Source organism: Erinaceus europaeus, chromosome 1 (genome assembly GCF_950295315.1).
Source record: "Erinaceus europaeus chromosome 1, mEriEur2.1, whole genome shotgun sequence".
NCBI lineage: Eukaryota > Metazoa > Chordata > Mammalia > Eulipotyphla > Erinaceidae > Erinaceus > Erinaceus europaeus.
Window position 1 is genome coordinate 102,897,538 of NC_080162.1, and position 27,745 is coordinate 102,925,282.

Below are 27,745 nucleotides of genomic sequence, written 5' to 3' on the forward strand. Positions count from 1 at the left end.
GAAGTTCTGAAAGGTCTCTTATAAACAATCAGATAACCATAAGCATGCCATATATCAGAACTCCCTAAAAATTTACAATAATGGCATCAATATATCTTCAGTCTATAATATCAATAAATGTCAATGGCCTGAATTTACCCATTAAAAGGCACAGAGTGTAGGAAGATAGATCAGAAAACACAACCCAACCATCTACTGTTTGCAGGAATCCCACCTAACTCAGTAAGACAAACAGACTCAAAGTGAAAGGATGGAAAACTACAATACAGGCCAATGGACCACAAAAAAAGGGCAAGGATAACTATGCTCACATCTGACAAGGTATACCTTAAAATAAATAAAATTTAAAAAGATAGGGATGGACATTACTTAGTGCTCAGAGGATCAATCAATCAAGAGGACTTCATGATTATCAACATCTATGCACCCAATGAGAGGCCACTTAAATACATCAAACATCTACTGAAAGAGCCACAGCAATATATTAGCAGCAACACAGTAGTAGTAGGGGACCTTCAACACCCCACTCTCCCAAATTGACAGATCATCCAGGCAGAAAATCAATAAGAAACGAAGGAGCTAAATGAAGAGATAGATAAACTAGAACTATTGACCATTTTCAGAGTAAAAATGGTGATTTCACCGTTTTCAGCCCATCCTTGATGGAGCTTGAAGAAATCAAGTGAAATAAGTCAGAAACAGAAGGATGAATGTAGGATGATCTCATTCACAGGCATAAGTTGAAAAATAAGATAAGAGGGAGTCGGGCGGTAGCGCAGTGGGTTAAGCGCAGGTGGCGCAAAGCGCAAGGACCCGCGTAAGGATCCGGGTTCCAGCCCCTGGCTCCCCACCTGCAGGGGAGTCGCTTCACAGGCAGTGAAGCAGGTCTGCAGGTGTCTATCTTTCTCTCCCCCCTCTGTCTTCCCCTCCTCTCTCCATTTCTCTCTGTCCTATCCAACAACAACCACATCAATAACAACAACAATAATAACTACAACAACAATAAAAAAAGACAACAAGGGCAACAAAAGGGAAAATAAATAAATAAATAAAAATTAAAAAAAAGAAAAAAGAAAAAAAAAAAGAAAAATAAGATAAGAGAAAACACTAAGCAAAATTTCGACTGGAGTTGGGTGTATTGCACCAAACTAAAAGACTCTGGTGTGAGTCGGGGGTAGAGGGAAGTTCAGGTCCTGGAACAGGATGGCAGAGGACCCAGTGGGGGTTGTATTGTTATGTGGAATAATGAGAAATGTTATGCATGTATAAACTATTGTATTTACTGTCAACTGTGAAACATTAAGCCTCCAATAAAGAAATTAAAAAAAAAAAAGGAATACTCTTGCATTCTGTTTACAGAAACTGTTTTTGTAGAAGTTAAGGAAAATCATTATGATTCAAAAGGTCAAAAGGTTTGATGTCTTGAAGTCCCTTCCCTTCCTATTTATCCTGAAACCACTCTTTAAGAAACAGACCCAAAATTAGGAATACAGATAAATGAAAATATGAAAGTTACTGCTGAATGTAAAACATCAATCCCCCAATAAATAAATTAAAAAAAAATTTAGGTAAGTACAGTCAGGTCAAGCAGTGTGAACATAGCTACTTAGAAATGAATATGAGAAAAAAAAAAAAAAAAGAAAAAAGAAAAAGAAATGAACATGAGCATATCCTTTTTGTTTTGTTTTCTTAAAAATTTTATTCTTGGGAGTCAGGCGGTAGCGCAGCGGGTTAAGTGCATGTGACACAAAGCGCAAGGACCAGTGTCAGGATCACGGTTCAAGCCCCCGGCTCCCCACCTGCAGGGGGGTCGCTTCATAGGCAGTGAAGCAGGTCTGCAGGTGTCTATCTTTCTCTCCCCCTCTGTCTTCCCCTCCTCTCTCCATTTCTCTCTGTCCTATCCAACAACAACGACATCAATAACAACAACAATAACTACAACAATAACTACAACAATACTAAAAAACAAGGGCAACAAAAGGGAATGAATAAATAAATTAATTTAAAAAATTTTATTCTTACAAAATGAAATAAGAAAAAACAAAAACAAAGTAAAAAAACAGAAGCAAGTTATTTACCAGCATAGTAGTCCTTCTACTATACTCTCATGCAGAGCCATAATTCTCCCACTTGATATTATTAAACAAAACTAAATTTCCATATAAACCAATGAGAAGATACTTGATCCTAAACAAGGAACTTTATGATATCATTCATGGTTCCTGCTGTAAAGCAAGGCATTGTTTATTTCTACTGAGCAGGATCCTCTGTCTTGATCCAAAGGGAAGTTTTCATCCTTCAATTCACTGGCTACCACTTATAAGATGTTTTATATCCCTCCCCCTTTTCTAAGAGTTCAAGATTAAGGAAAAGCTGGAATATAGTTTATAAAAAAAATATATGGAAGTTTCTAACCCCTCTGACATTTTTCTTAACATCTTCAAATTATTTTATGGGGGAAGGGTAATGGTTTACAGTATAACTGTTGACACATGGGTATGATCTCCCCACAAGAGGTATCTGTGAAACACACTGACTCCCAACTTAAGACCTTTTCCATATAATGCATCAGGACTCTTAACATCCTCTCCAACTCCCACCTTTGCCTTTCAGTTTCATAGGTACTTGTGGTGAGATCAAACAGAACAAATACACAGGGTAGAGACCTGGCAATCAGAAATCTGGGTTCTAGTCTATATATTTTGATTCATTTTTTAAATTAAAATAATTTTTCATTATTTTTGTTTATTTATTGGATAGAGACAACCATAAATAAGGAGGAAAGGGGGAGGTAGAGAGGGACAGAAACAGAAAGACACCTGCAACCCTGCTTCACCACTCACAAAGGTTTTCCTCTGCAGGTGGGGAATGGGGTCTCAAACCTAGGTCCTTGTGCACTGTAACATGTGTGCTCAACCAGGTACACTACCACCTGGCCCACTGACTTACTCTTTCTGAGTGTCTATTAACAAAAATTTTTTTAAAGATCTAAATTAGGCAAATCTCTGGGCTTTTATCTATTAAATAATAACTCAAAGTAAACCAACTATCTTTTGCTAGTAGAATTCTACAGTATCATATCAAATCTTAATTTTAAAGGATACACAAAAAAGGGTGGTGATATACTGCACCCAGTAGAGTGCCTATGTTACAGTACCTGAAAGCACAGATTCAAGCCACAAGTTCCAGCCTGCAGGGAGGAAGTTTCACAAGTGATGAAGCAATGCTGCAGGTGACTCTCCCCTCTTCTATCTCTTCTCCCTCTCTCTATCAAGAAAGAAAGGAAGGGAGGGGAGGAAGACAGGGAGGGAGGGAGGAAGAGGAGGGAGGAAGGGGAGGGAAGGAAAATGCCTTTGGGAGTAGCAGATTTGTTGTACAGGTACAAAGTTCTACTGATAACCCTGGTGGTAAAAATGATTTTTTTAATTTAATTTTTAAATTATTTATTTATTTGACTTAATTTGATAGGACAGAGAAACTGAGATAGGAAAAGAAGTTAAAGAGGGGAAAGAAAGAAAGACACTTGGAACACTACTTCACTGCTTGTGAATCCCCCCCTGCAGGTGGGAACTGAAGGCTTGAAGGTAGTAGGGGGTGGGGGGGCTGAGTGGTGGTGTACATGGTAAGTGCACGTGTTACAATACACAAGGACCTGAGTTTGTTTATTTTTAAATTTTGCTTTTTTCCCCCTTCTTTTGTTGCATTGTTGTTGTAGTCATTATTACTGTTGTTATTGATGTTGTTGTTGGATAGGACAGAGAGAAATGGAGATGGGAGGGGAAGACAGAGGGGGGAGAGAAAGCTAGACACCTGCAGACCTGCTTCATCGCCTGTGAAGTGACTCCCCTGCAGGTAGGGAGCTGGGGGCTTGAACAGGGATCCTTATGCTGGTCCTTGCACTTCGTGCCACGTGTGCTTAACCCGCTGAGCTACCGCCTGACCCCTCAGGATCTGAGTTTTGAAGTTCTGTGCACCACTAGTCAGTCAGAAGAATTCCAACAATGTAATCCTTACTTCTATGTTAAAAAAAGGGGGGGGGGTGTCTTCATTTGCTAATAAGAGACAGATAGATGAGTTAATACCTTGGGCATTTGAATTAGTTATGATTCAGAAAGGCAAGGAATGATGTATTTTGTTCACAACTAAATTGCAATAATGCTAAAAAAAATCTTTACAGTCAAGGATGTGTCTCACTCTGTAGTAAAGCACATGGCTTATAAGTGTATAGTTCCAAATTCAATCCTTGGCATCACTTGTCAGAGTGGTGCTCCGGTTCTCTCATAAATAAATAATTTTTTTTTTGCCTTCAGGGTTATTGCTGGGGCTCGGTGCCTGCACCACAAATCTACTGCTCCTGGAGGCTATTTTTCCCTTTTGTTGCCCTTGTTGTTTTATCGTTGTTGTAGTTATTATTATTTTTGGTATTAATGTCATTGTTGGATAGTACAGAAAAATTGAGAGAGGAGGGGAGACGGGGGGGGGGGGGAGACAAAGAGGGGGGAAGAAAGGTAGACACCTACTGACCGGCTTCAACACTTGTAAAGCAACCCCCTCCTGCAGACGGGGAGCTGGAAGCTTGAACCAGAATCCTTAAGCCGGTCTTTGCGCTTTGCACCATGTGCGCTTAACCCGCTGTGCTACCGCCCAACTCCCATAAATAAATATATATTTTAAAATATTTATTTATTTATTTATTCCCTTTTGTTGCCCTTTTTTTTTTTTTTAATTGTTATAGTTATTGTAGTTGTCATCATTGTTGGATAGGACAGAGAGAAATGGAGAGAGGAGGGGAAGACAGGGGGAGAGAAAGATAGAAATCTGCAGACCTGCTTCACCACCTGTGAAGCAATTCCCCTACAGGTGGAGAGCTAGGGACTTGAACTGGGATCCTTACTTCGGTCCTTGCAGTTTGCGTTACCGCCCAACTCCTGATAAATATTTTAAAACAATCTTCATGTTTTAGAGATATTGTCACAAATGACAGTAAGAGTGAGTAAAGTTAAAACTACTGGTCATCTACTGGCTATTGAAGTTTCATATTATTAAACTGGACTCAAAATTTGTAATCTTGTGGGATAAAGAATTTAAAAACATTTCACTCAAAATTCCAAATTTTCATATTCTAATATAAAAAAATTTTAGTATGTAAAAGTAAAATGTATAGAATGACTCACCGGACATTTTCAGGCCTGAGTTTATCCAGAACCATTTCTATTAAATCAGGTCTAAATTCTTCCAGTAAATATTCAGCTGTGAGCACTTCAACTAGGGGATAATACTGTTGAGAAAGAAAAGTAAGTAAAATTCACAAGGCTACTACAGAGTCTAACGTTTTTTTGTTTTTTTTTTTTCTTTTGTTTGTTCTTTTGCTTCCAGGGTTATTGCTGGGGCTCGGTGCCTGCACTATGAATCCACTGCTCCTGGAGGCTATTTTGTTGCCCTTGTTGTTCATTATTGTTGTTGTTTTATTATGTTGTTATTGCTGTCACTATTGTTGGATAGGACTGAGAGAAATGGAGAGAGGAGGGGAAGACAGAGAGGGGGAGAAAAAGATAAGGCACCCGCAGACCTGCTTCACCTGCTTCACCGTAAGCGACCCCCTGCAGGCAGGGAGCCGGGGCTCAACCTGGATCCTTAAGCCAGTCCTTGCACTTTATGCCATGTGCGCTTAACCGGCTGCACTACCACCCAGCCCCCAGAGTCTAACTTATTAAAGCAAACACAATAAATCCATTTTTATACCTTTCCTTTCCCTACCTTCAATTATTTTATTTTACCTCTCTGGAAAAATTTCTGAATATTTTCTTGTTCCTCTATCACTTGAACCAGTTTATATGTAGGATGATTTGGAAGTTGGTCCTCACATACATTTATATTGTATAGAACAAAATTACACATTTTAGAGGGAAAAAAATGTGAGTAATATTTGGCTATAAATCATGTTAATGAAGGGGGCTGGGCTGTAGATCAATGGGTTAAGCACACAAGGCACGAAGCCCAAGGACCAGCATCAGGATCCTGGTTCGAGCCTCTCTCCCACCTGCAGGGGGGTCACTTCTCAAGTAGGGAAGCAGGTCTGCAGGTGTCCTTATCTTCCCCTCCTCTCTTAATTTCTCTGTCCTATTCAACAACAGCAATGGCAACAGTAACAATGACAAGGGCAACAAAAATGACCTCTAGGAGCAGTGGATTCATAGTGCTGGCACCCAGACCCAGCAATAACCCTGGAGGCAAAAAAAGAAAAAGGTGAAATATTGGCATATAGAATTCTTAATATAAAGTATATATATACCTATGAACAGTATTCCCCTGAATGTAATCACATAAACAATTAGAAAGTTGTTAGTTATTTTTCATTTGGCCAATGAAAAGTCATGTAGAAAATGATTTTTAAGTAAAAGCAATTCTAATGTACTATAATGGATTCACACATTCATTTAAAAGTTAGTGAACTCTGTGCCAGTCACTAGTACAGAGGTAAATGAGAAGATGTTGCTTTTCTTTAAGTAGTTTACATTCTAATTAGGAGGAGAAGGGATAACACATATCCAAATACTGCTGTTACAGTGAAAGGAACTATTAAGAAAATTAAAAAACATTTAGGGTCAGTTGGGGAAGTCTCTTTGAGGAAGAAATATCTGAGCAGAGATTCAAATAAGAGACAGCCAGACAGTGGCACACCTGGTTAACAGTACACATGATAGTGCACAAGGATTCAAGCCCCTGGTCGCCAGCTAAAAGGGGAAAGCTTCATGAGCGGTGAAGCAGTGCTGCAGGTGTCTGTCTCTTTCCCTATCTCCCCATCCCTTTTATTTCTGTCTCTAATAATAAATTAAAAAAAAAATTTAAAAAGACATTCAAATAAGAAGAATCTAATCACATAAAGACCAGAAGGAAAATGTTCCAAGTAAAGCAAACAACCAATTCTAACTATTGAAAGGGAGGAATAAACCTAGTGCAGTCAGTATAGCTATAGTATTGGGTTGCTGGAAAATCATGGCACATTTTTTCCCCCTTTTGTTGCCCTTGTTTTTTATTGTTGTTGTAGTTATTACTGTTGTCATTGATGTCATCGTTGTTGGATAGGACTGAGAGAAATGGAGAGAGGAGGGGAAGACTGAGAGTGGGAGAGAAAGACAGACACCTACAGACCTGCTTCACCACTTGTGAAGTGACTCCCCTGTAGCTGGGGAGCCGGGGGCTCGAACTGGGATCCTTATTCCAGTCTTCGCTTTGCAACATGTGCACTTAACCCACTGTGCTACCGCCTGACTCCCTCATGGCACATCTTTGCATAGAAAAATGCATCATGCTTTTCCAAAAATCCACAGAATGAGAATGGAAGAGGTTAAGTTGGGAGTGAGATGGAACATGGTTAGAAAGACAGACTTAAAAAAAAAGAAAGTAAGAAAGAAAGTAGGAGAGGAAGAAAGAACAGAAGAGTGGAAGGAAGGAAGGAAGGGAGGGAGGGAGGGAGGGAGACTAGGGACAGATCACCTTGTAAGTCAAGGTAAAATTTGGGATTTTTGTTCCAGCTTCAATGGAAAAATCACTGAAGGACATCACACCTAGTATGGAATCAATTTAAAATTTAGATCACCAAAATATACAAAGAGCTCAGCAAACTTAGCACCAAAAAAGCAAATGACCCCATCCAAAAATGGGCAGAGGATATGAACAAAACATTCACCTCAGAGGAGATCCAAAAGGCTAACAAACTTATGAAAAACTGTTCCAGGTCGCTGATTGTCAGAGAAATGCAAATTAAGACAACACTGAGATACCACCTCACTCCTGTGAGAATGGCATAGATCAAAAAGGACAGCAGCAACAAATGCTGGAGAGGCTGTGGGGACACAGGGACCTTTTTGCATTGCTGGTGGGAACGTAAATTGGTCCAGCCTCTGTGGAGAGCAGTCTGGAGAACTCTCACAAGGATAGACATGGACCTTCCATATGATCCAGTAATTCCTCTCCTGGGGATATATTCAAGGACTCCATAGCACCCAACCAAAAAGAGGTGTGTACTCCTATGTTCATAGCAGCACAATTCATAATAGCTAAAACCTGGAAGCAACCCAGGTGCCCAACAACAGATGAGTGGCTGAGAAAGCTGTGGTATATATATACACAATGGAATACTATACAGCTATCAAGAACAATGAACCCACCTTCTCTGACCCATCCTGGACAGAGCTAGAAGGAATTATGTTAAGTGAGCTAAGTCAGAAAGATAAAGATGAGTATGGGATGATCCCACTCATCAACAGAAGTTGAGAAAGAAGATCTGAAAGGGAAACTAAAAGCAGGATCTGACTAAATTGAAAGTAGGGCACCAAAGTAAAAACCCTGTGGTGATGGGTAGACATGCGGTTTCCTGGGCCGGTGGGGGGTGGGGGTAGGTGGGTGGGATGGGACACAGTCTTTTGGTGGTGGTGATTATGTACACTCCTATTAAAGTATAGTCATATAAATCACTAATTAATATGAGAGGGGGAAAATTGATTGTCTCGAACTTTTTAAAATACAGACTGAGTCTTTTTAATATATAGGCTGTGTATTTGATATGCAGACTCTGTCAAAAGCCTAGACCAAGTAGATCAGAAGCAACCAGTGGTACAGCTATATACAAGATACTGGGTACTATACAGCAAACCCTAACAAAAGGACTTTTCAAAGTTAACCCAATTACCAAATAATGTGATAACAATAACTATCCATTGTCTTTTTGAACCCTAAGACAGCAGGCACCTCACATCTCCACTACGGAGCCTATATTTCCCCCAGTCCTGGAACCTCAGGATAGGGCCCACTTTCCCTCATGCCTCTCCCAATCCATATCAAATATATTGCATCTGCTGATCGCAACCTAATCAACGCAACGATTGCCACCTCAACATGCTTCAGCTCAGACTGTGTCCAGAGACTTCAGGTGTGGAATGACAATCCTTCAGCTTCATTACTTGGGTGAGACCTTTCCTTTCATAGTATTCTCTAATTCCATCCCAGGTGGTTCACTTTCTAACAAAGTCCCAAAACCTAGCTATAGACCAGGTTCCGTGAGATAGAGCATATGTTCACATGTATCCATAAACTAGTGGAAAATATATACCTGAAAACAGTAGTACACTAGAGTTTGCAGTGAGTACCCCCCCCAACACTTCCTCTCCACTATTCCAACCTTTGGGTCCATGATTGCTCAACAATTTGTTTGGCTTTGTATGTGAACTCTCTTTTCAGCCACCAGGTTCCAGATGCCATCAGGATGCCAGCCAGGCTTCCCTGGACTGAAGACCCCACCAATGTGTCCTGGAGCTCCGCTTCCCCAGAGACCCACCCTACTAGGGAAAGAAAGAGGCAGACTGGGAGTATGGATCAACCAGTCAACGCCCATGTTCAGCGAGGAAGCAATTACAGTAGCCAGACCTTCCACCTTCTGCAACCCACAATGACCCTGGGTCCATGCTCCCAGAGGGATAGAGAATGGGAAAGCTATCAGGGGAGGGATGGGATATGGAGATTGGGTGGCAGGAATTGTGTGGAGTTGTACCCCTCCTATCCTATGGTTTTGTTAATGTCTTTCTTAAATAATATGTTAAAAAACATTTAGTTTTTTAAATATATTTATTTATTCCCTTTTGTTGCTTGTTTTTATTGTTGTAGTTATTGTTAATGATGTCGTTGTTGGATAGGACAGAGAAAAATGGAGAGAGGACAGGAAGACAGAGAGGGGGAGAGAAAGACAGACACCTGCAGACCTGCTTCACCACCTGTGAAGCGACTCCTCTGTAGGTGGGGAGCCGGGGGCTCAAGCCGGGATCCTTAGGCCAGTCCTTGCATTTGCGCCACGTGCGCTTAACCTGCTACGCTACCGCCCGACTCCCTAAAATTTAGTTTTTTAAAGATAACTGAGGTTGAAAACTACACTATGGTAGGGGACAACAAGGAAAACAGGGAACCTGAGAAAGAGACAATTACAGTAGTCCAGGGTAGAAATGCTGACAACTTATACTAGGGTGGTAGCAATGGAAATATTATAAATAAAAAAATACTACGATTCAACAAAGATGTCTATATAGTAAAAAAAATATATATCAGTGATAATTTTTAGAACGATAAAAATCAAAATTTTAAGTATGTTTTGTCATCTAAATTTGCTTGGTTGTTACAATGTCTAACATTAAAATATAGCTTCAATTTTTGTCATTTGTATAGTACTAAGGCTCACTGGACCACTCTATATACTAATGTATAAAGTAAAACAGTATACTTACATGCAATATTCCTGCAATCTTAGAAGTATAGCCCCGTGGTCTCTCTTTATCTTTAAATCTAAAAGCAACAGCATTCAAGTCCTAAAAAGGAACATTGATTTAATTAGACAGACATTAACCATATTTAGAAATGCTTTTTTTCTTTATTAGTGATTTAATAATGATTGATAAGATTATGGGGTAAGAGGGGTACAATTCATACAATTCCCAGCACTAGAGTTCTGTATCCCCTCCATTGGAAGTAGAAATGCTTTTTTAAAATTTTTGCTTTGCACTATGAACTTTCTATTCAATACTTAACTATCACATTTTCTGATGGGAAAAAAAGTATTTTGATTTAGATATGTATAGAATATGAGTGAAGGGAGTCGGGCGGTAGCACAGTGGGTTAAGCACACATGGCCCGAAGCGCAAGGCGCAAGGACCAGCATAAGGATCCTGGTTCAAGCCCCCGGCTCCCCACCTACAGGGGAGTCGCTTCACAGGCGGTGAAGCAGGTCTGCAGGTGTCTGTCTTTCTCTCTCCCCCTCTGTCTTCCTCTCCTCTCTCCATTTCTCTCTGTCCTATCCAACAATGAAGACATCAGTAACAACAATAATAACTACAACAATAAAACAAGGACAACAAAAGGGAATAAATAAGTAAATATTTAAAAAAAATTTTAAAAAAAGAGTATGAGTGAAAACAAGTATAGAATAGGTTTCTACAGCCTAAACTATTGAGGCTAATTAGTAAAAAAAAAAAAAATTTAGGAAAACCATATGGAAGAACCTACTGATATCCAAAAGTACAATGACAATTTTGTTGATCACTCAAAGAACAGCACTAAGATTAGTGGTGCATTTGGTAAAGCACATGCATTGCCATGCCCATGGACCCAGGTTCGAAGTCCCAGTCCCTGACTTCAAAAGTGGTGAAGCAGTATTGTAGGCATCTCTCTTTCTCTCTCCTTCTCTATGCCCCCACTGTCTCTCAATGTCTCTCTGTCCAATCAATAAAAAATTTAAAGATGCCATAAAAAGTTGCTATAAATTTCACAGAGACTGTACTGTTACATTTTTATCTAACAGGATGTTGCTAACTCTAAAATATACTTTAGAATGTTGATATGCCTTAAATATAAAGAATATGTATGTTTAAATGCCTTTAAAAGAAATCATTGGGAATTGGGCGGTAGCGCAGCGGGCTAAGCACATGTGGTGCTAAGCGTAAAGACCAGCATAAGGATCCAGGTTTGAACCCCCGGCTCCCCACCTACAGGGGAGTCGCTTCACAGGCAGTGAACCAGGTCTGCAGGTGTCTATCTTTCTCTCCTCCTCGCTATCTTCCCCTCGCTCCATTTCTCTCTGTCCTATCCAACAACGATGACAACAATAATAACTAAAACAACAAGGACAACAAAAGGGAAAATAAATAAAATTTAAAAAAAGAAGTCATTGGTATTTTAGAAGATAAGTACCTACTGAATTATGTAAAAAAAAAAAAAAAAGGGCTTTTCCATACATAGAATAATAAAATCACTACTAAAGATACAGTCATATAAGACAATTCACTATTTCTCTGAGCATTTGCTACAGATTTTTATCACCAAATCTGAAAATGACAGAGCTCATGCAGTTTCAAGCACAGAGTAAAGTAAGTCTCCACAGTTATAATCCCAAAAAAGTGTTGCCTTTCTTCTGATAGAAAAGCAACCTGATTTCTTCTCTTTTCCTCTAAAAAGGACTATATGATGCATAATAATCCTTGATGTGCTTCTAGTAACCCATAAGACTAATACAACTAAGCCCTAAAATAAAGCTACCGTATATTATAAAATTTCAGAATTTAGAATAGGGGAAAAACAACTTCAATGTCCCACTGGGATTTAAATCAGAACTCATTCACATAAATTTTGAAAAATTTCCATAAGAAAATTTTTGGTGAAACCAAAGTACCTTGCACTCTTGGAAAACCCATTCTTGAGGTCCTTCTGCACGTAACTTCTGAATGTATTGAAACATGTGCAAAATTATATCTTCAACATGTACTGGAAAAAAAGAGACACACTTAAAAACCATTCAGTCCTTGTATCCTTCCAAGTAGTGAGCTTACTCCTAAGGCAAAGTCAAGGTAAGTAGAAGATGGTTCCTCTTAGATGGAGTTCTTAACTCCCTGAGACTGGTTTAAGGGTCTCATACACATGGCCCTCCAGACTCTGGAATATGTGGCAAAAGGGACTTTGGGGCAGTATATAAGCAAGTAAAAAGTTAAGTTCTGTGTTGTATAAGTATAACACAATGATCAAGTTTTAAGAAGGGAAAAATCAGTCATGAAATGAAGATCAAATTATACATGAAAATATAGTTAAGTTGCATGAACTAAATCTTTACAATATAAAACAGAAACACAGCAGGAAGAAGTTTTTTTTAAATACTTTTTTTTTAATATTTATTTTATTTATCTTTTCCCTTTTGTTGCCCTTGTTGTTTTACTGTTGTAGTTATTGTTGTTGTTGTTGTTGTTGTTGGATAGGAGAAATGGAGAGAGGAGGGGAAGACAGAGAGGAGGAGAGAAAGATAGACACTTGTAGACCTGCTTCACCGCCTGTGAAGCGACTCCCCTGCAGGTGGGGAGCCGGGGTTCGAACCGGGATCCTTATGCCAGTCTTTGTGCTTTGCGCCACCTGCGCTTAGCCTGCTGTACTACAGCCCGACTCCCCAGGAAGAAGTTTTTAAAGTAGATTTTAAAAAGGCAGTTTCGGGGATTCGATTTCCAGAGGCGGAGCTACGAGAAGATCGCTTTCTCTCCTCTCCTCTCCCGGATCAACTAGGAATACAAAAGGAGACCACCTGGGACCGAAACAAGACAGGACTAGAATGACCACAGGAACCCAGTAAATCACCGGTGAGTACAAACACATGTGGCTGGTGACAGAGAGGAGAGAGGGGCCTAAGGAGAGATTAAGTGACTGCTAACAGTTCAGCAGTTTATCAGTTGAGACACCACCTCCAGTCTGCTCCACCAACAAGGGGACAGCTAAAGGGAGGAGAGGACTCCCCAGAGACTCAACAAGTGCAACTCTGAGTCTCCATTGCTACTACCCTCAGAATCTGGAGCAGCAACAGGGAGGGACACCAGGGGACAGAGATCTAACCGGGAAACTAGGAGATGACCTATACCTCAGTGGCATAGCTCAGGGGCTGTGAAAGTCTCTTTGCATAACCACTGGATTATCTCTGCCACACCCTGCTTTATCTCTTGGTCAGGAGTCAGTGATTAAGCTAAGAAGCCTATTGATAGTTTAAAAGCCATCAGGCTCCCATAGCCTACAGGGAAGAAAAAAAAAGAGGCTTTTACACCACTGAGCTCCAACTCAGGGATTGAAAAAACTGTTAACTTCCACCACTGTAAACCCTTTAATTAAAGTACTTAGACACAAGTCAATCCAGGCAATAGTGATCAATAATTTGAAAAGTACTGATAAAGGGAACTCATAACATAATATATAAAATGGTTAAAACAACAAGAAAAAATATTGGAGACTCGAACCAGGACAAGAGTCCAGCTAAAAGTCCTCCAGAGGGTGAAGCACAAAACAACGAGTTCAACATCCAAACATTAGCTAAGGAAATAATAACAGGAGTGAGTAAAGAATTTGAAAAAATTGTAATCAGAAATGCAGGAACAACAAATGAGAATATGGAAGAAAATTCTAATTATCTCATGGTTATTAGAGAGCTGAAAGCTGAAATCGCTGAGCTAAGAAGGCAACTAGCTGAACAAGCGAAAACAGTATCAGAGCAGGGCAACAAAATAGATGAACTCCAGAAAGCAGCAGAGGGCAGAGAGAATAGAATCAATGAGGCTGAAGACAGAATTAGCAAGATTGAGGATGAATTAGAGACAACTAAAAAAGAAGTAAGAGAGCTCAAAAAGAGATTAAGAGATGCTGAAAACAACAACAGAGTCCTATGGGATGACATCAAAAGAAACAATATACGCATTATTGGCTTACCAGAGGAAGAAAGAGAAGGAGAAGAAGAAAGCATTCTCCAGGCCATAATAGCTGAAAATTTCTCTAGTCTAGACAACACCAAAGACATAAAGATTCAAGAAGCCCAGAGGGTCCCAAACAGAATTAACCCAGACCTAAAGACACCAAGACATGTCATACTTAGAATGGAAAGGAATAAGGATAAAGAAAGGATCCTCAAGGCTGCAAGAGAAAAACAAAGAGTCACCTACAAAGGAAAACCCATAAGATTAGCAGCAGACTACTCCATACAAACACTACAGGCCAGAAAAGAATGGCAAGCTATCTATCGAGTGCTCAATGAGAAAGGCTTTCAGCCAAGAATACTATATCCTGCTAGACTGTCATTCAGACTAGAGGGAGGCATCAAAACCTTCTCAGACAAGCAACAGTTGAAGGAATCAATCATCACCAAGCCTGCCCTGAAAGAAGTTCTGAAAGGTCTCCTATAAACAACCAGACCACCACAAATAGGACATATATCAAAACACTCTAAAACTCGACAAGAATGGCGTTAAAATATCTTCAATTTTTGATATCAATAAATGTCAATGGCCTGAATTCACCTGTTAAAAGACACAGAGTAGGAAGATGGATCAGTAAACACAACCCAACAGTATGTTGTCTACAGGAAACTCACCTAACGCAACAAGACAAACACAGACTTAAAGTGAACGGATGGAAAACTATCATACAAGCCAATGGCCCACAAAAAAGGGCAGGAACAGCTATTCTCATATCTGACATGATAGATTTTAAAATAGATAAGATTAAAAAAGATAGGAATGGACACTACTTAATGCTCAGAGGATCAGTCAATCAAGAGGACTTAACAATTATTAACATCTATGCAGCCAATGAGAAGCCATCTAAATACATCAAACTTCTACTGAAAGAGCTACAGCAATATATTAACAGTAACACAATCATAGTAGGGGACTTCAACACCCCACTATCTCAACTTGACAGATCATCCAGGAAGAAAATCAGTAAAGACATAAGGGAGCTAAATGAAGAGATAGATAAACTAGAACTATTGGATATTTTCAGAGTCATTCATCCCAAGAAACTGGAATACACATTTTACTCAAATCCACATGGATCATTCTCATGGATAGACCATATGTTAGGCCACAAAGACAGCATCAGCCAATTCAAGAGCACTGAAATCATCCCAAGCATCTTCTCAGACCACAGTGGAATTAAACTAACACTTAACAATCAACAAAAGATTAGTAACAGTACCAAAATGTGGAAGCTCAACAGTACACTTCTTAACAACTTCTGGGTCAAAGAGGAAATCAAGGAAGAAATCAAAATGTTTCGAGAGTTCAATGAAAATGAAGACACAAGCTATCAAAATATTTGGGACACAGCTAAAGCAGTCCTAAGAGGGAAGTTCATAGCTATACAAGCACACATTAGGAAACAAGAAAAGGCACAAATAAACAGCCTGATTGCACATCTTAAAGACCTAGAAGAACAACAACAAAGGAATCCTAAAGCAACCAGAAGGACAGAAATCACTAAAGTTAGGGCAGAAATAAATAACATTGAGAACAGGAAAACCATACAAAAGATCAATGAAAGTAAATGTTGATTCTTCGAAAGCGTAAACAAAATCGACAAACCTTTAGCCAGACTCACAAAACAAAAAAGAGAGAAGACCCAAATAAATCGGATAGTAAATGAAAGAGGAGATATCACAACAGACACTGCAGAAATTCAACATATCATGCGAGGCTTCTATGAACAACTATATGCCACCAAGCTAGAGAACCTGGAAGAAATGGATGATTTCCTAGACACCTACCAACTTCCAAAACTAAGTAAAGAGGAAGTGGATAACATGAACAGGCCCATCACAGCTAATGAAATTGAAACAGTTATCAAAAATCTCCCCAAAAATAAAAGTCCTGGACCAGATGGTTTTACAAATGAATTCTACTAAACTTTCAAAGAAGAACTAATACCTCTACTTTTAAAAGTCTTCCAGAAGATTGAAGACACTGGAATACTCCCTGCCAGCTTCTATGAAGCCAACATCACTCTGATACCAAAAGCAGACAGGGACACAACCAAAAAAGAAAACTACAGACCAGTATCTCTGATGAACATAGATGCGAAAATATTGAACAAAATTCTAGCCAACCGGATACAGCAGTATATCAAAAAAATTGTTCATCATGACCAACTCGGGGTTATCCCAGGCATGCAAGGTTGGTTTAATATACATACGTAAATCAATCAATGTGATCCACCACATCAACAAAAGCAAGACCAAAAACCACATGGTCATATCAATAGATGCAGAGAAAGCCTTTGACAAAATACAACATCCCTTTATGATCAAAACACTACCAAAAATGGGAATAGATGCAAAATTCCTGAAGATAGTGGAGTCTATATATAGCAAACCTACAGCCAACATCATATTCAATGGTGAAAAACTGGAAGCATTTCCCCTCAGATCAGGTACTAGACAGGGCTGCCCACTATCACCATTCCTATTCAACATAGTGTTGGAAGTTCTTGCCATAGCAATCAGGCAGGAGCAAGGAATTAAAGGCATACAAATTGGAAGAGAAGAAGTCAAACCCTCCTTATTTGCAGATGACATGATAGTATACATGGAAAAACCTAAGGAATCCAGCAAGAAGCTTTTGGAAATCATCAGGCAATACAGTAAGGTGTCAGGCTATAAAATTAACATTCAAAAGTCAGTGGCATTCCTCTATGCAAACACTAAGTTAGAAGAAATTGAAATCCAGAAATCAGTTCCTTTTACTATAGCAACAAAAACAATAAAATATCTAGGAGTAAATCTAACCAAGGAAGTGAAAGACTTGTATACTGAAAATTATGAGTCACTACTCAAAGAAATTGAAAAAGACACAAAGAAGTGGAAAGATATTCCATGTTCATGGGTTGGAAGAATTAACATCATCAAAATGAATACATTACCCAGAGCCATCTACAAATTTAATGCTATCCCCATCAAGATCCCAAGCACATTTTTTTGGAGAATAGAAAAAATGCTACAAATGTTTATCTGGAACCAGAAAAGACCTAGAATTGCCAAAACAACCTTGAGAAAAAAGAACAGAACCGGAGGCATCACACTCCCAGATCTCAAACTGTATTATAGGGCCATTGTCATCAAAACTGCGTGGTACTGGAACACGAACAGACACACTGACCAGTGGAATAGAATTGAGAGCCCAGAAATGAGGCCCCACACCTATGGACATCTAATCTTTGACAAAGGGGCCCAGACTATTACATGGGGAAAGCAGAGTCTCTTCAACAAATGGTGTTGGAAACAATGGGTTGAAACATGCAGAAGAATGAAACTGAATCACTGTATTTCACCAAATACAAAAGTAAATTCCAAGTGGATCAAGGACTTGGATGTTAGACCAGAAACTATTCGATACTTAGAGGAAAATATTGGCAGAACTTTTTTCCGCATAAATTTTAAAGACATTTTCAATGAAATGAATCCAATTACAAGGAAGACTAAGGCAAGTATCAACCTATGGGACTACATCAAATTAAAAAGCTTCTTCACAGCAAAAGAAACCACTACCCAAACCAAGAGACCCCTCACAGAATGGGAGAAGATCTTTACATGCCATACATCAGATAAGAGTTTAATAAGCAACATATATAAAGAGCTTGCCAGACTCAACAACAAGACAACAAATAACCCCATCCAAAAATGGGGGGAGGACACAGAATATTCACCACAGAAGAGATCCAAAAGGCCGAGAAACACATGAAAAAATGCTCCAAGTCTCTGATTGTCAGAGAAATGTAAATCAAGACAACAATGAGATATCACTTCACTCCTATGAGAATGTCATACATCAGAAAAGGTAACAGCAGCAAATGCTGGAGAGGGTGTGGGGTCAAAGGAACCCTCCTGCACTGCTGGTGGGAATGTCAATTGGTCCAAGCTCTGTGGAAAACAGTCTGGAGAACTCTCACAAGGCTAGAAATGGACCTACCCTATGATCCTGCAATTCCTCTCCTGGGGATATATCCTAAGGAACCCAACACATCCATCCAAAAAGATCTGTGTACACATATGTTCTTGGCGGCACAATTTGTAATAGCCAAAACCTGGAAGCAACCCAGGTGTCCAACAACAGATGAGTGGCTGAGCAAGTTGTGGTATATATACACAATGGAATACTAATCAGCTGTAAAAAATGGTGACTTCACCGTTTTCAGCCGATCTTGGATGGACCTTGAAAAAAATCACATTGAGTGAATTAAGTCAGAAACAGAAGGATGAATATGGGATGATTTCACTCTCAGGCCGAAGTTGAAAGACAAGATCAGAAAAGAAAACACAAGTTGAACCTGAAATGGAATTGGCGTATTGCACCAAAGTAAAAGACTCTGGGGTGGGTGGGTGGGTGGGGAGAATACAGGTCCATGAAAGATGATGATTGACATAGTGGGGGTTGTATTGTTAAATGGGAATCTGGGGAATGTTATGCATGTACAAACTATTGTATTTACTGTTGAATGTAAAACATTAATTCCCCAATAAAGAAATAAATTATAAAAAAAAAAATAAATAAAATTAAATTAAAAAGGCAGTTTCTACCCAAAAAACATAAGGTCAGTACTTACATAATCCTTCCTCAGTCAAATCGACATTAATGATAAAAAACATAAAGCCTCGGGCTCCTTCCTTTTGTCCACCAACAAGTGTATTTACCCAGCCTGCAATATTCAAAAAGGAAATTAACATGGTTGCATGTGTAACTGTTAACACAGCGAACTTTTTTTTTCTTTCTTAAATCACAATATATACTCCCAAGGGATTATTATAGAATGGCTTTCTTATAGAAGGGAGCAAAACCCCAAATAGACTAAACATTAATGCATTAAAACAGCTCAGATCACACAGTATATTCAAGGGACTTTGGGGTTGGACTATTTTCCTCCTAAATCAAGAGTAGACTACCGGGCTGGGAAGATAGTTCAGCACTTAGATCCCAAGTTCAACTGCTGGAACTACACATGCCACAGATGAGTAGTGCTCTGGTCTTTCTATCTAATAAAAAGAAAAACAAGATATATATATATATATATATATATATATATATATATATATATATATATATATATATATTACTGTGTTTAAATATTACAGTAAAGAATAGTCAATATGACTGGGAGTGAGAGTAAGGGATGGTGGTAGGTGTTTAAAAGAAAAAATACTGTGGTTCTTATAACATTCCATCATAAAAAAAAAAAACTATTAAGAGAAAATGAGAGTCTGAGTGACAAAACTATGATAAAGTACTATACTCAGTACTGGTGCTCAAGACTTACCCTTTGATTTAAGTTCTGATAATAGACTTCCGGGACCTTCGTGTCCAATGAGATGACCAAGATAATGACCAGGATTTGATTTATAGTATTTTTGAAGGTCAGGAATAGGAAACGTCACATAAAGATTTCTAATATCTTTAATGGGTACTATTTTGTAAAGTTGCTGAGGAAAAAAAAATGACGAGAGATTACCTACCTACAACTTCTACTAAGAAAGTATTTATAAACTATAAACACTTCTCGTAACACAGGTTTACAAACTATAAAATCAGGACACTATTATGAAAATCTCTCAACTGACAAAGATGATACTAACTACAAAGAAATTAATGACCTGGAATTTCAATACAGTTGGTATGCAGTGCATGTTTGGTCTCCTAGACCATGCAGCTGAATAGTTCTGAATGCTTGCCTTTTGGACTGGATAACAGTACCTACAGTGTGCCAACACTGTAACTACCAAAACCATTCAGAATGCAAAGATTAGAACATATTCATATCTTTTTGGTGATATATGCCACTAATAAGTGTGAGGTTTAACTCATTATCCAGACAAAACTAAATGCCATAGAGATACTGAAACTTTTCAATCTTTGCCATCAATTTTTTCAGTCATAATAATAAGCATACATTATTATACATAAATTTAAAGGGGATAAATGCCAGGCACAACTACATGAGCTTACTTTAAGGTGCTCTTCTTGGAAAGGGTGTTCAGGAAATTCTGGCAACGGGACACTTTTGTTCTCTACTTCAGAAAATAACTTTACCACCAAATTAGTCAAGTCATCTAATGATTCTACAAGAAAACAGAATTTGAACTAATTTAACATAACAGGTAACATTTCAGATGTCAAGAAAAAAAAAATATATATATAATAAGCTATTATATATATATAATTTACACATCTTAGCCTCAGACAATTCCTTTCTTGGTTTTTTTTTATGCTCAGAGTACCTATTAGTAATTTATATTTTCTTCAGGCCTCCCAAACTTTATAGACAAAAGTAGGTTAAAAACAAAAATTTCTTTCTACATATGCTCCAACATGTCTCTAAGCATATAAAAAGGGCAGTGGTTTATACCCTTCATTAAACACACACACACACACACACACACACACACACAAATTGAATCATTCAATTCTATAAAAGAATTTTAAGAATTTTTACCTCGACCTAAAACACAAATAGCCATTAAGTTGGATGAATAATAAGTAGAATGAAATTTCAGTAGCTCTTGTCTTACATCAATGCCTTCTTGGTTTGGTCTAGTTTCTAGAGTGTATTTGTTTCCTGCATAGGAAGGGAAAAAAAATAGAGAAAGCAGAACATATGCATTTAAAGATTTATAAATACTGACACTGCTATAAAGTACGCTTAAGAAACACAGTTCAAACTAGAATATATGGTGATCAAAAATGTATATGTGAGTCAGACAAACTAGTACACACCAGCTACATTTTAAACTATGTAGTTTAATACGAGCAACTTAAAGCACTTTGTAAATATTATTCTCATAATCCCAATGAGATTGTGAATGTATGTGCACTTATTAAAAAGAGAGAGAGATCCAGATAGCCTCCATTCAAACTTACTTTAATTTTCAACTCCCTAATGTGCTCCTAATTGAATGGAGTCACTGAGGGATCTTTGTGGAACTTGCCAAGTTACTTCTGAAAAGAAACATACTATTCTTGACTGAAACATTAAATTTGTGCTGTGAATTCTCATGGATTTGATTTAGACTGGTAAAAATAGGACGTAATGCTATTTCTGTAAATCTCAAGAGATGGATATAGTGTACCAGTATGAGATCTCTTAAGAAATTGAGTAACTATCCAGCTTAATACTCTACAAGTCCTCAGTTTCTCAATGAAGATCTAGTTTAATTCCAGACACGCTGTATCTGGAATCCTCAGTCATTTCTTCACTCTTCTCTTGAAGGATTAAGGGTACTCTTAGAAATACCCAGAAAAGTATCACAAGGAAAAACAAGTTTTTTTCCTGTTTCCTGAGCCTCCTGCATGCATAATTCTGCTGCTTCTGACCTGGCTTTTTTTTTTTTTTTTTAATCCTTTTTGTTTCAGAGAAGAGAGAAAAATAACAAAGAGATACCACAGCACCATTGCATCATCCATGGAGTTTCCCCTGGTGGCATGGTGCTACCAAGAGGCACCAGAACTTGAACCTAGAGCCCCAGCGTGCAAAGATATGCACTCTCTCAGGGTTAGCTAGATCTCCCAAGCCCAAGATTGGGTGTTAAGAAAATAGGCATTTAAAAACTTTAAACTGGGAGTCGAGTGATAGTGCAATGGGTTAAGCAACCATGGTACGAAGTGCAAGGATGGGCATAAGGATCCCAGTTTGAGCTCCCGGCTCCCCACTTACAGGGGAGTCACTTCATGGCCGGTGAAATAGGCCTGCAAGTGTCTATCTTTCTCTCCTCCTCTCTGTCTTCCCCTCCTCTCTCCATTTCTCTCTGTCCTACCCAACAACGATGACATCAATAACAACAATAATAACAACAACAATAAAAAAAAAAACCAGCAAGGGCAACAAAAGGGAAAATAAATATTTAAAAATAATAATAAATAAATTTTTAAAAAACTTTAAACTTGAGGCCAGGTGGCATACCTGGTTAAGCACTCACATTACAGTGCACAAGGACCCTGAGTTCAAGCCCCTGGTCCCCACATGCAGAAGGGAAAGCTTCACAAGTGGTGAAGCGGGGCTGCAGATGTCTCTCTGTCTCTTTCCCTCTACCTCCTCTCCCCTCTCAATTTCTGTCTCTATCAAGAAAGAAAGAAAGAAAGAAAGAAAGAGAGAGAGAGAGAGAGAGAGAGAAAGAAAGAAAGAAAGAAAGAAAGAAAGAAAGAAAGGAAGGAAGGAAGGAAGGAAGGAAGGAAGGAAGGAAGGAAGGAAGGAAGGAAGGAAGGAAAGGGAAAAAAACTAAATTTTGGGGGGCTAGAAGACGGTACACCTCATAGAGCAAACAGATTATAGGGTTCAAGGAAACAAGTTCAAGTTTCTAGTCCGTACCTGCAGGGGGAAGTTTTGTTGAGTGGTAAAACAGTGCTGCACATCTCTCTCTCTGTTTCGCTCCTTCTCTACCTCCCCCTTCCCTCTCAAATTCTGTTTCTACGTAAAATAAAATTTCTTAAAAAAAAATTTTTTTTTAATTTGATACTACGGTAAAACTGAGCACTGATGGTGGCTCCATTTTCTCTGAAATAAAGATTCTAAAAAATAAAGATTCTAAAAATTCTAAATTTAATATTTAAATTCTAAATTTAATTCTTAAGAGTTTCCTTAGTCCTTTATACTAAATTTGAAGCAATTAAGTTTTACTTCAATAGCATATGTGTTAGATCAAAATCCAATTGTTAGTCTAAATATAATGTGATTTTTGTCTACACACAAAGTCAGATTAATATTCTGTTTGCTAACATGTGTGAGGGCCAGGACTCAAGCCCTCAGTCTCCATCTGCAGGGGAAAGCTTCACAAGCTATGGAACAATATTGTGGTGTCTCTCTCTTTTTTTATGAGAGCACTACTCAGCTCTAGCTTATGGTGGTGCAGGGGATTGAACCTGGAACTTTGGAATCTCAGGCATGAAAGTCTCTTTGCATAATCATTATGCTATTTACCCCTGCCCATGGTCTCTATCAATGTCTCTCTCTCTCTTTTCTCCACCAAAAAAGAAAATTACAAAGCAAAGCTTACAAAATTCAAACCATTGGCCTTTATCCAGAACTTAAAATTCTTTCCATTTGACCAGCTCTAGCTCATTCTGCTTTGATTTTAATACACACGAATCACTTACCATACTAATCTCTGTCCTTTGAATTCAGAATTGTTTGTTTTTACCAAAGTACTGCTCACCTCTGGCTTATGGTGGTGCTGGGACCTTTGGTGCCCAGGATGAGTCTCTTAGCCTAATCATTATGCTATCTCCCTAGTCCCAGTTTCATTAGGAAAAAAAAAGTGATTTATTAATGAGAGAGAAGGAGAGAAAACCAGAGCAGAAATCTAGTAGTACAGTGATACCAGGGATTGAACATGGGATCTCAGGCCTTCAAATCCAAGACTTTATCTACTGTGCCACCTCCTGGGTGACCAATTTCAAATTTTTAAGCTTCACTTCATTTATTGTATATGAGACAATATATAGTTCACATGAGACAGAGGAAAGGAGTGAAAGAGAAGCCAGAGTATAATTCCAGTACATGCAGTGCTAGGGATAGAATCAAAACCAAAACCATGAAAATCTAAAGCCTGACAGGGAAGCCATTTCTCCAGCAGCTCATTCACTTTAAAACACATGGGGGGGGAGGACAGCACAATGGTTACGCTGACTCTCATTCCTGAGGCTCTGAGGTCCCAGGTTCAATCCCCACACCACCAAAAGTCAGAGCTGAACAGTGCTCTGGTAAGAAAAACAAAACAAAACAAACAAGCAAAACACAGAGATAGAGCAAGAATATACTAACATGGACTGACTGGTAAAATAATGACAATGCTATATTAAAATAAACCAAAGGGCCATAACAAAATACCATATAAAATAATTGAAAATCCATTGCTTTTATGCAGTGATTGAACCAGAGAAATCAAATGTAAGGGCATATAATGTATCATCTCACTCATATACAGCATAAATGCAGGAAGAATTCATCTAGGGTTTTAGAAGTCAGATTAGATGGGTACAAAGAGAGTTAATGAGGGGGTGGTAATGTCTTGTTTTTTGACTGGATGCTGATCCCACTGAGTGCTTAGTTTTTTTAAAATTCACTGAATTGTCATAAATAGTACCAGTACATTCATTCAACTGGTTCTTCAAAAAAGGAGCAAAACAGTAACAACAATTTGTCAGTTAAAATATTTTTAAAATGCATTTATTATGCTTCATCAAGAAGTTAAAAAAAAAAGAACCAAAGCTGTCAAGAAGAGCTAAGCTCAATTAAGTATATAAATGGAGTGCTCTCTGGCCAAATTGCTAATAATAATTGCCCTGGAAGAGGATTTTAGACACAGACAGAAACTTTATGAGCCTACACAGAAACTTTCTTCAATGTGGTATAAGACTTAAGCCTGGGTTGCAAACATGACAAAGCAGCACACCATCTAGTGAGCCGTTAGGCTGGCCCCCCTTCCCTCCTAAATGGCTCCTTTTTTTCTATTTAAGAACATCCTACCCACCCTAAGGAAACTTCAATTTTAGGGTCAGGTAGTGGTGTACCTAGTTAAGCACTTACACTACAGTGTGCAAGGACGCAGGTTCAAGCCCCTGGTCTCCAAGTTCTGGTGAGGATGTGGAAGGAAAAGGAAGCCTTCGATACTGTTGGTGAAAATGTGCACTAATTCAGCTCTGTAGACAATAGAACTCTAGAAATGGTCCTACCATACAACATGGCAATTCCTCTCCTACAAATCTATCCAAAAATAACAAAATCACACTTAGGAGGAGATCTATGAATAACTATGTTTTCACAGGAGCACTATTTAGAACAGCAAAGCATGAAAACAAGCCAAATGTCCACAGATAAGTGGTTAAGAAAGTTGGAGTTCGGAAGTCAGGCAGTAGGTAGCACAGTAGGTTAAGCACAGATGGCACAAAGTTCAAGGACAGGAGTAAGGATGCCAGTTCAAGCCCCTGAGTCGCTTCACAAGTGGTGAAGCAGGTCTGCAGGTGTCTTTCTCTCCTGTCTTCTCCACTTCTATTTCTCTCTGTCCTATCCAACAATGACAACAATAATAACTATAACAATAAAACAAGGGCAACAAAAGGGAGTAAATAAATATTCTTTTAAAAGGTGATGTTTATACACATAATGGAATACTTCTCAGCTGTAAGGAATGAAGTTGTCTCTTTTGCTACATCATGAATAAAGCTTGAAGGACTTGTGCTAAGAGAGGTAAGTCAGAAGGAGCAGGAGGATAACAGGATGACCTCATGTAGAGGGAGTTGGGCGGTAGTGCAGTGGGTTAAGTGCATGTGGTGCGAAGCTACAAGCACCGGAGTAAGGATCCTGGTTCCAGCCCCTGGCTTCCCACCTACAGGGGAGTTGCTTCACATGTGGTGAAGCAGGTCTGTAGGTGTCTATCTTTCTCTTCCCCTCTGTCTTCCCCCTCTCCATTTCGCTCTGTCCTATGTAACAACGACAACATCAATAACAATAACTACAACAACAATAAAAAACAAGGGCAACAAAAGGGAAAATAAATAAACAACAATAATAATAAAAGAAACCATGAAGAATATTAATACAGCGTGAAATTTAGACTAGCTACAAGAGATTGCAGCAGAACCAAAGACTCTAAAGAGAGAAGGGGATGAAAGGATGCTGGAATCTCAATGTAACAGGGTGGAGGAAGACGTCAGATGACAGGGGTGTGGTGTGCAGACACCTACCACTGAAGAATAAAAACTGTACACACATAATAAAAGGTATTTTGTGAATCATTATTTGCCCCATCAATTAAAAACAACTTTTATAAAAAAAGATATAACTTAAATTTTAAGATTTATTCAAAGAATTCAGACATGTGGTGCATTATGTAACACTAACAACACTGTTTACTGTAGTGACATTCCCTTTATTGCATCAAAAGCAAGTGAGAAAGGTAATATTCAGTGTTTCTGATGTAGCAGAAGGCTCAGGCTCTTGAGCAGTAAATAGAAGAAGCAGTGTAATTCCTTATGTGTAATTTAAATTTGGTAATTAGTAGTCTTTACCATTAGCAGGAAGCTTTACCATTAGCAGGAAGCTATACAGAAAGATATGAAAATTTTAGATTATCTCAAGGTCAGCATGCCAAAAGAATACAAGCATGCAATCCTTATTTAATAGTAACTAATAATATTTAATTATAGTTCCCTTACTGAACATTGTTATTGTTCTGCATTGTGCCTTATAAAGACTATCACACTTACTCTTTAAATAATCCTATGAATTGGTTAGTATGTTGTCAAATGGGGAAAATGAACCATGAAATTAAGTAATTTGCTTAGTTAAAAGGCTCAGGTTTCAATTCAAGTGTGTTGGGCTTTATATTTAAAAGACTAATACAATTAAACTTGAATTTACCTTTCATGCTCCTTTCTTGATCTAATATATATCCAGTAAGCTATCTCTCAAGACTTAAAAAGTTTTTTGTTTGTCGTGGTCCGGGAGGTGGCGCAGTAGATAAAGCATTGGATTCTCAACCATGAGGTTCTGAGTTCGATCCTTGGCAGCACATGTATCAGAGTGATGTCTGGTTCTTTCTCTCCTTCTATCTTTCTCATGATTAAATAAATAAATTTTTTTTTTTAAAGTTTTTTCTTGAAGTTTATATGAGAAAGATACGGAGCTCTGGTGGTGGGAATTGTACCCTTCTTATTTTATGGTTTTTGTGTTTCCTTTTTATAAATAAAAATTAAAAAAAAAGAAACAGAGAGAGAAAGAGAGTGTGTGTGTGTGTGTGTGAGAGAGAGAGAGAGAGAAAATGGGGAAAGAGACAGAGAGAGAGATAGGAATGCAGAGTTTAAAAATCTTCTATCTTGATGTGTAAAAATACAACACTGAGCAAAGATGTCATGGGTTTAAATGAGGTCAAGAAGAACTAATGCATGAAAACCACTGTTTTGACAAACCTGTCCCAAATTTGCTGAAAGGGTGTTTGGGATTCCCCGTAGCTTTTTCCAATTGGAAGAGTCTCCAGGCGTCGTTCATCACATTTTTCTCATGTTCTGAATCAACTGCATTCACCTCTCTGTCTTTGCAACTTTCATCAAACAAGGGACACAGGAAAAACTGTGCAAACCTAAGGATGTGAAACATAATTAAGAATTTGAAAGGTGTTATTTTAGCATTGAGGTCTTTTACAAATATGTTTGGCCCAATTGGAGCGAAGTGGCAGACTACATGCCTTCCATGTATAGGGCTCTGGGTTTAATCCCTGGCAACAAAGCAGGTAGGGGCTGTAATTTAACAGGAAATAAACATTCTACAGAAAGAAACAAAAAATTTTTGCTATTCAACAAAAAGGAGAGAAAATAAGTTCTAAGGCAGGATGAAATACAATATTGAACATTCTGATATCAATTTCCATTCCCCC

At 38.4% G+C, this 27,745-nt stretch overlaps 1 protein-coding gene across 3 annotated transcripts in view; it reads right to left on the reverse strand.

Moving 5' to 3' along the window:
• Positions 1–27,745, reverse strand: part of IDE (insulin degrading enzyme) — a 115,705-nt gene that overhangs the window by 46,757 nt on the left and 41,203 nt on the right. For all 3 annotated transcript variants that reach the window (XM_060191936.1, XM_060191935.1, XM_060191937.1), the window contains exons 4-11: positions 27,282–27,451; positions 20,815–20,937; positions 20,328–20,440; positions 19,642–19,804; positions 18,934–19,026; positions 12,212–12,303; positions 10,275–10,355; positions 5,175–5,278 (exon numbers count right to left, since the gene is read on the reverse strand). In XM_060191936.1, the coding sequence (XP_060047919.1) occupies positions 5,175–5,278; positions 10,275–10,355; positions 12,212–12,303; positions 18,934–19,026; positions 19,642–19,804; positions 20,328–20,440; positions 20,815–20,937; positions 27,282–27,451 (939 nt within the window). The remainder of the gene's footprint in view (positions 1–5,174; positions 5,279–10,274; positions 10,356–12,211; positions 12,304–18,933; positions 19,027–19,641; positions 19,805–20,327; positions 20,441–20,814; positions 20,938–27,281; positions 27,452–27,745) is intronic.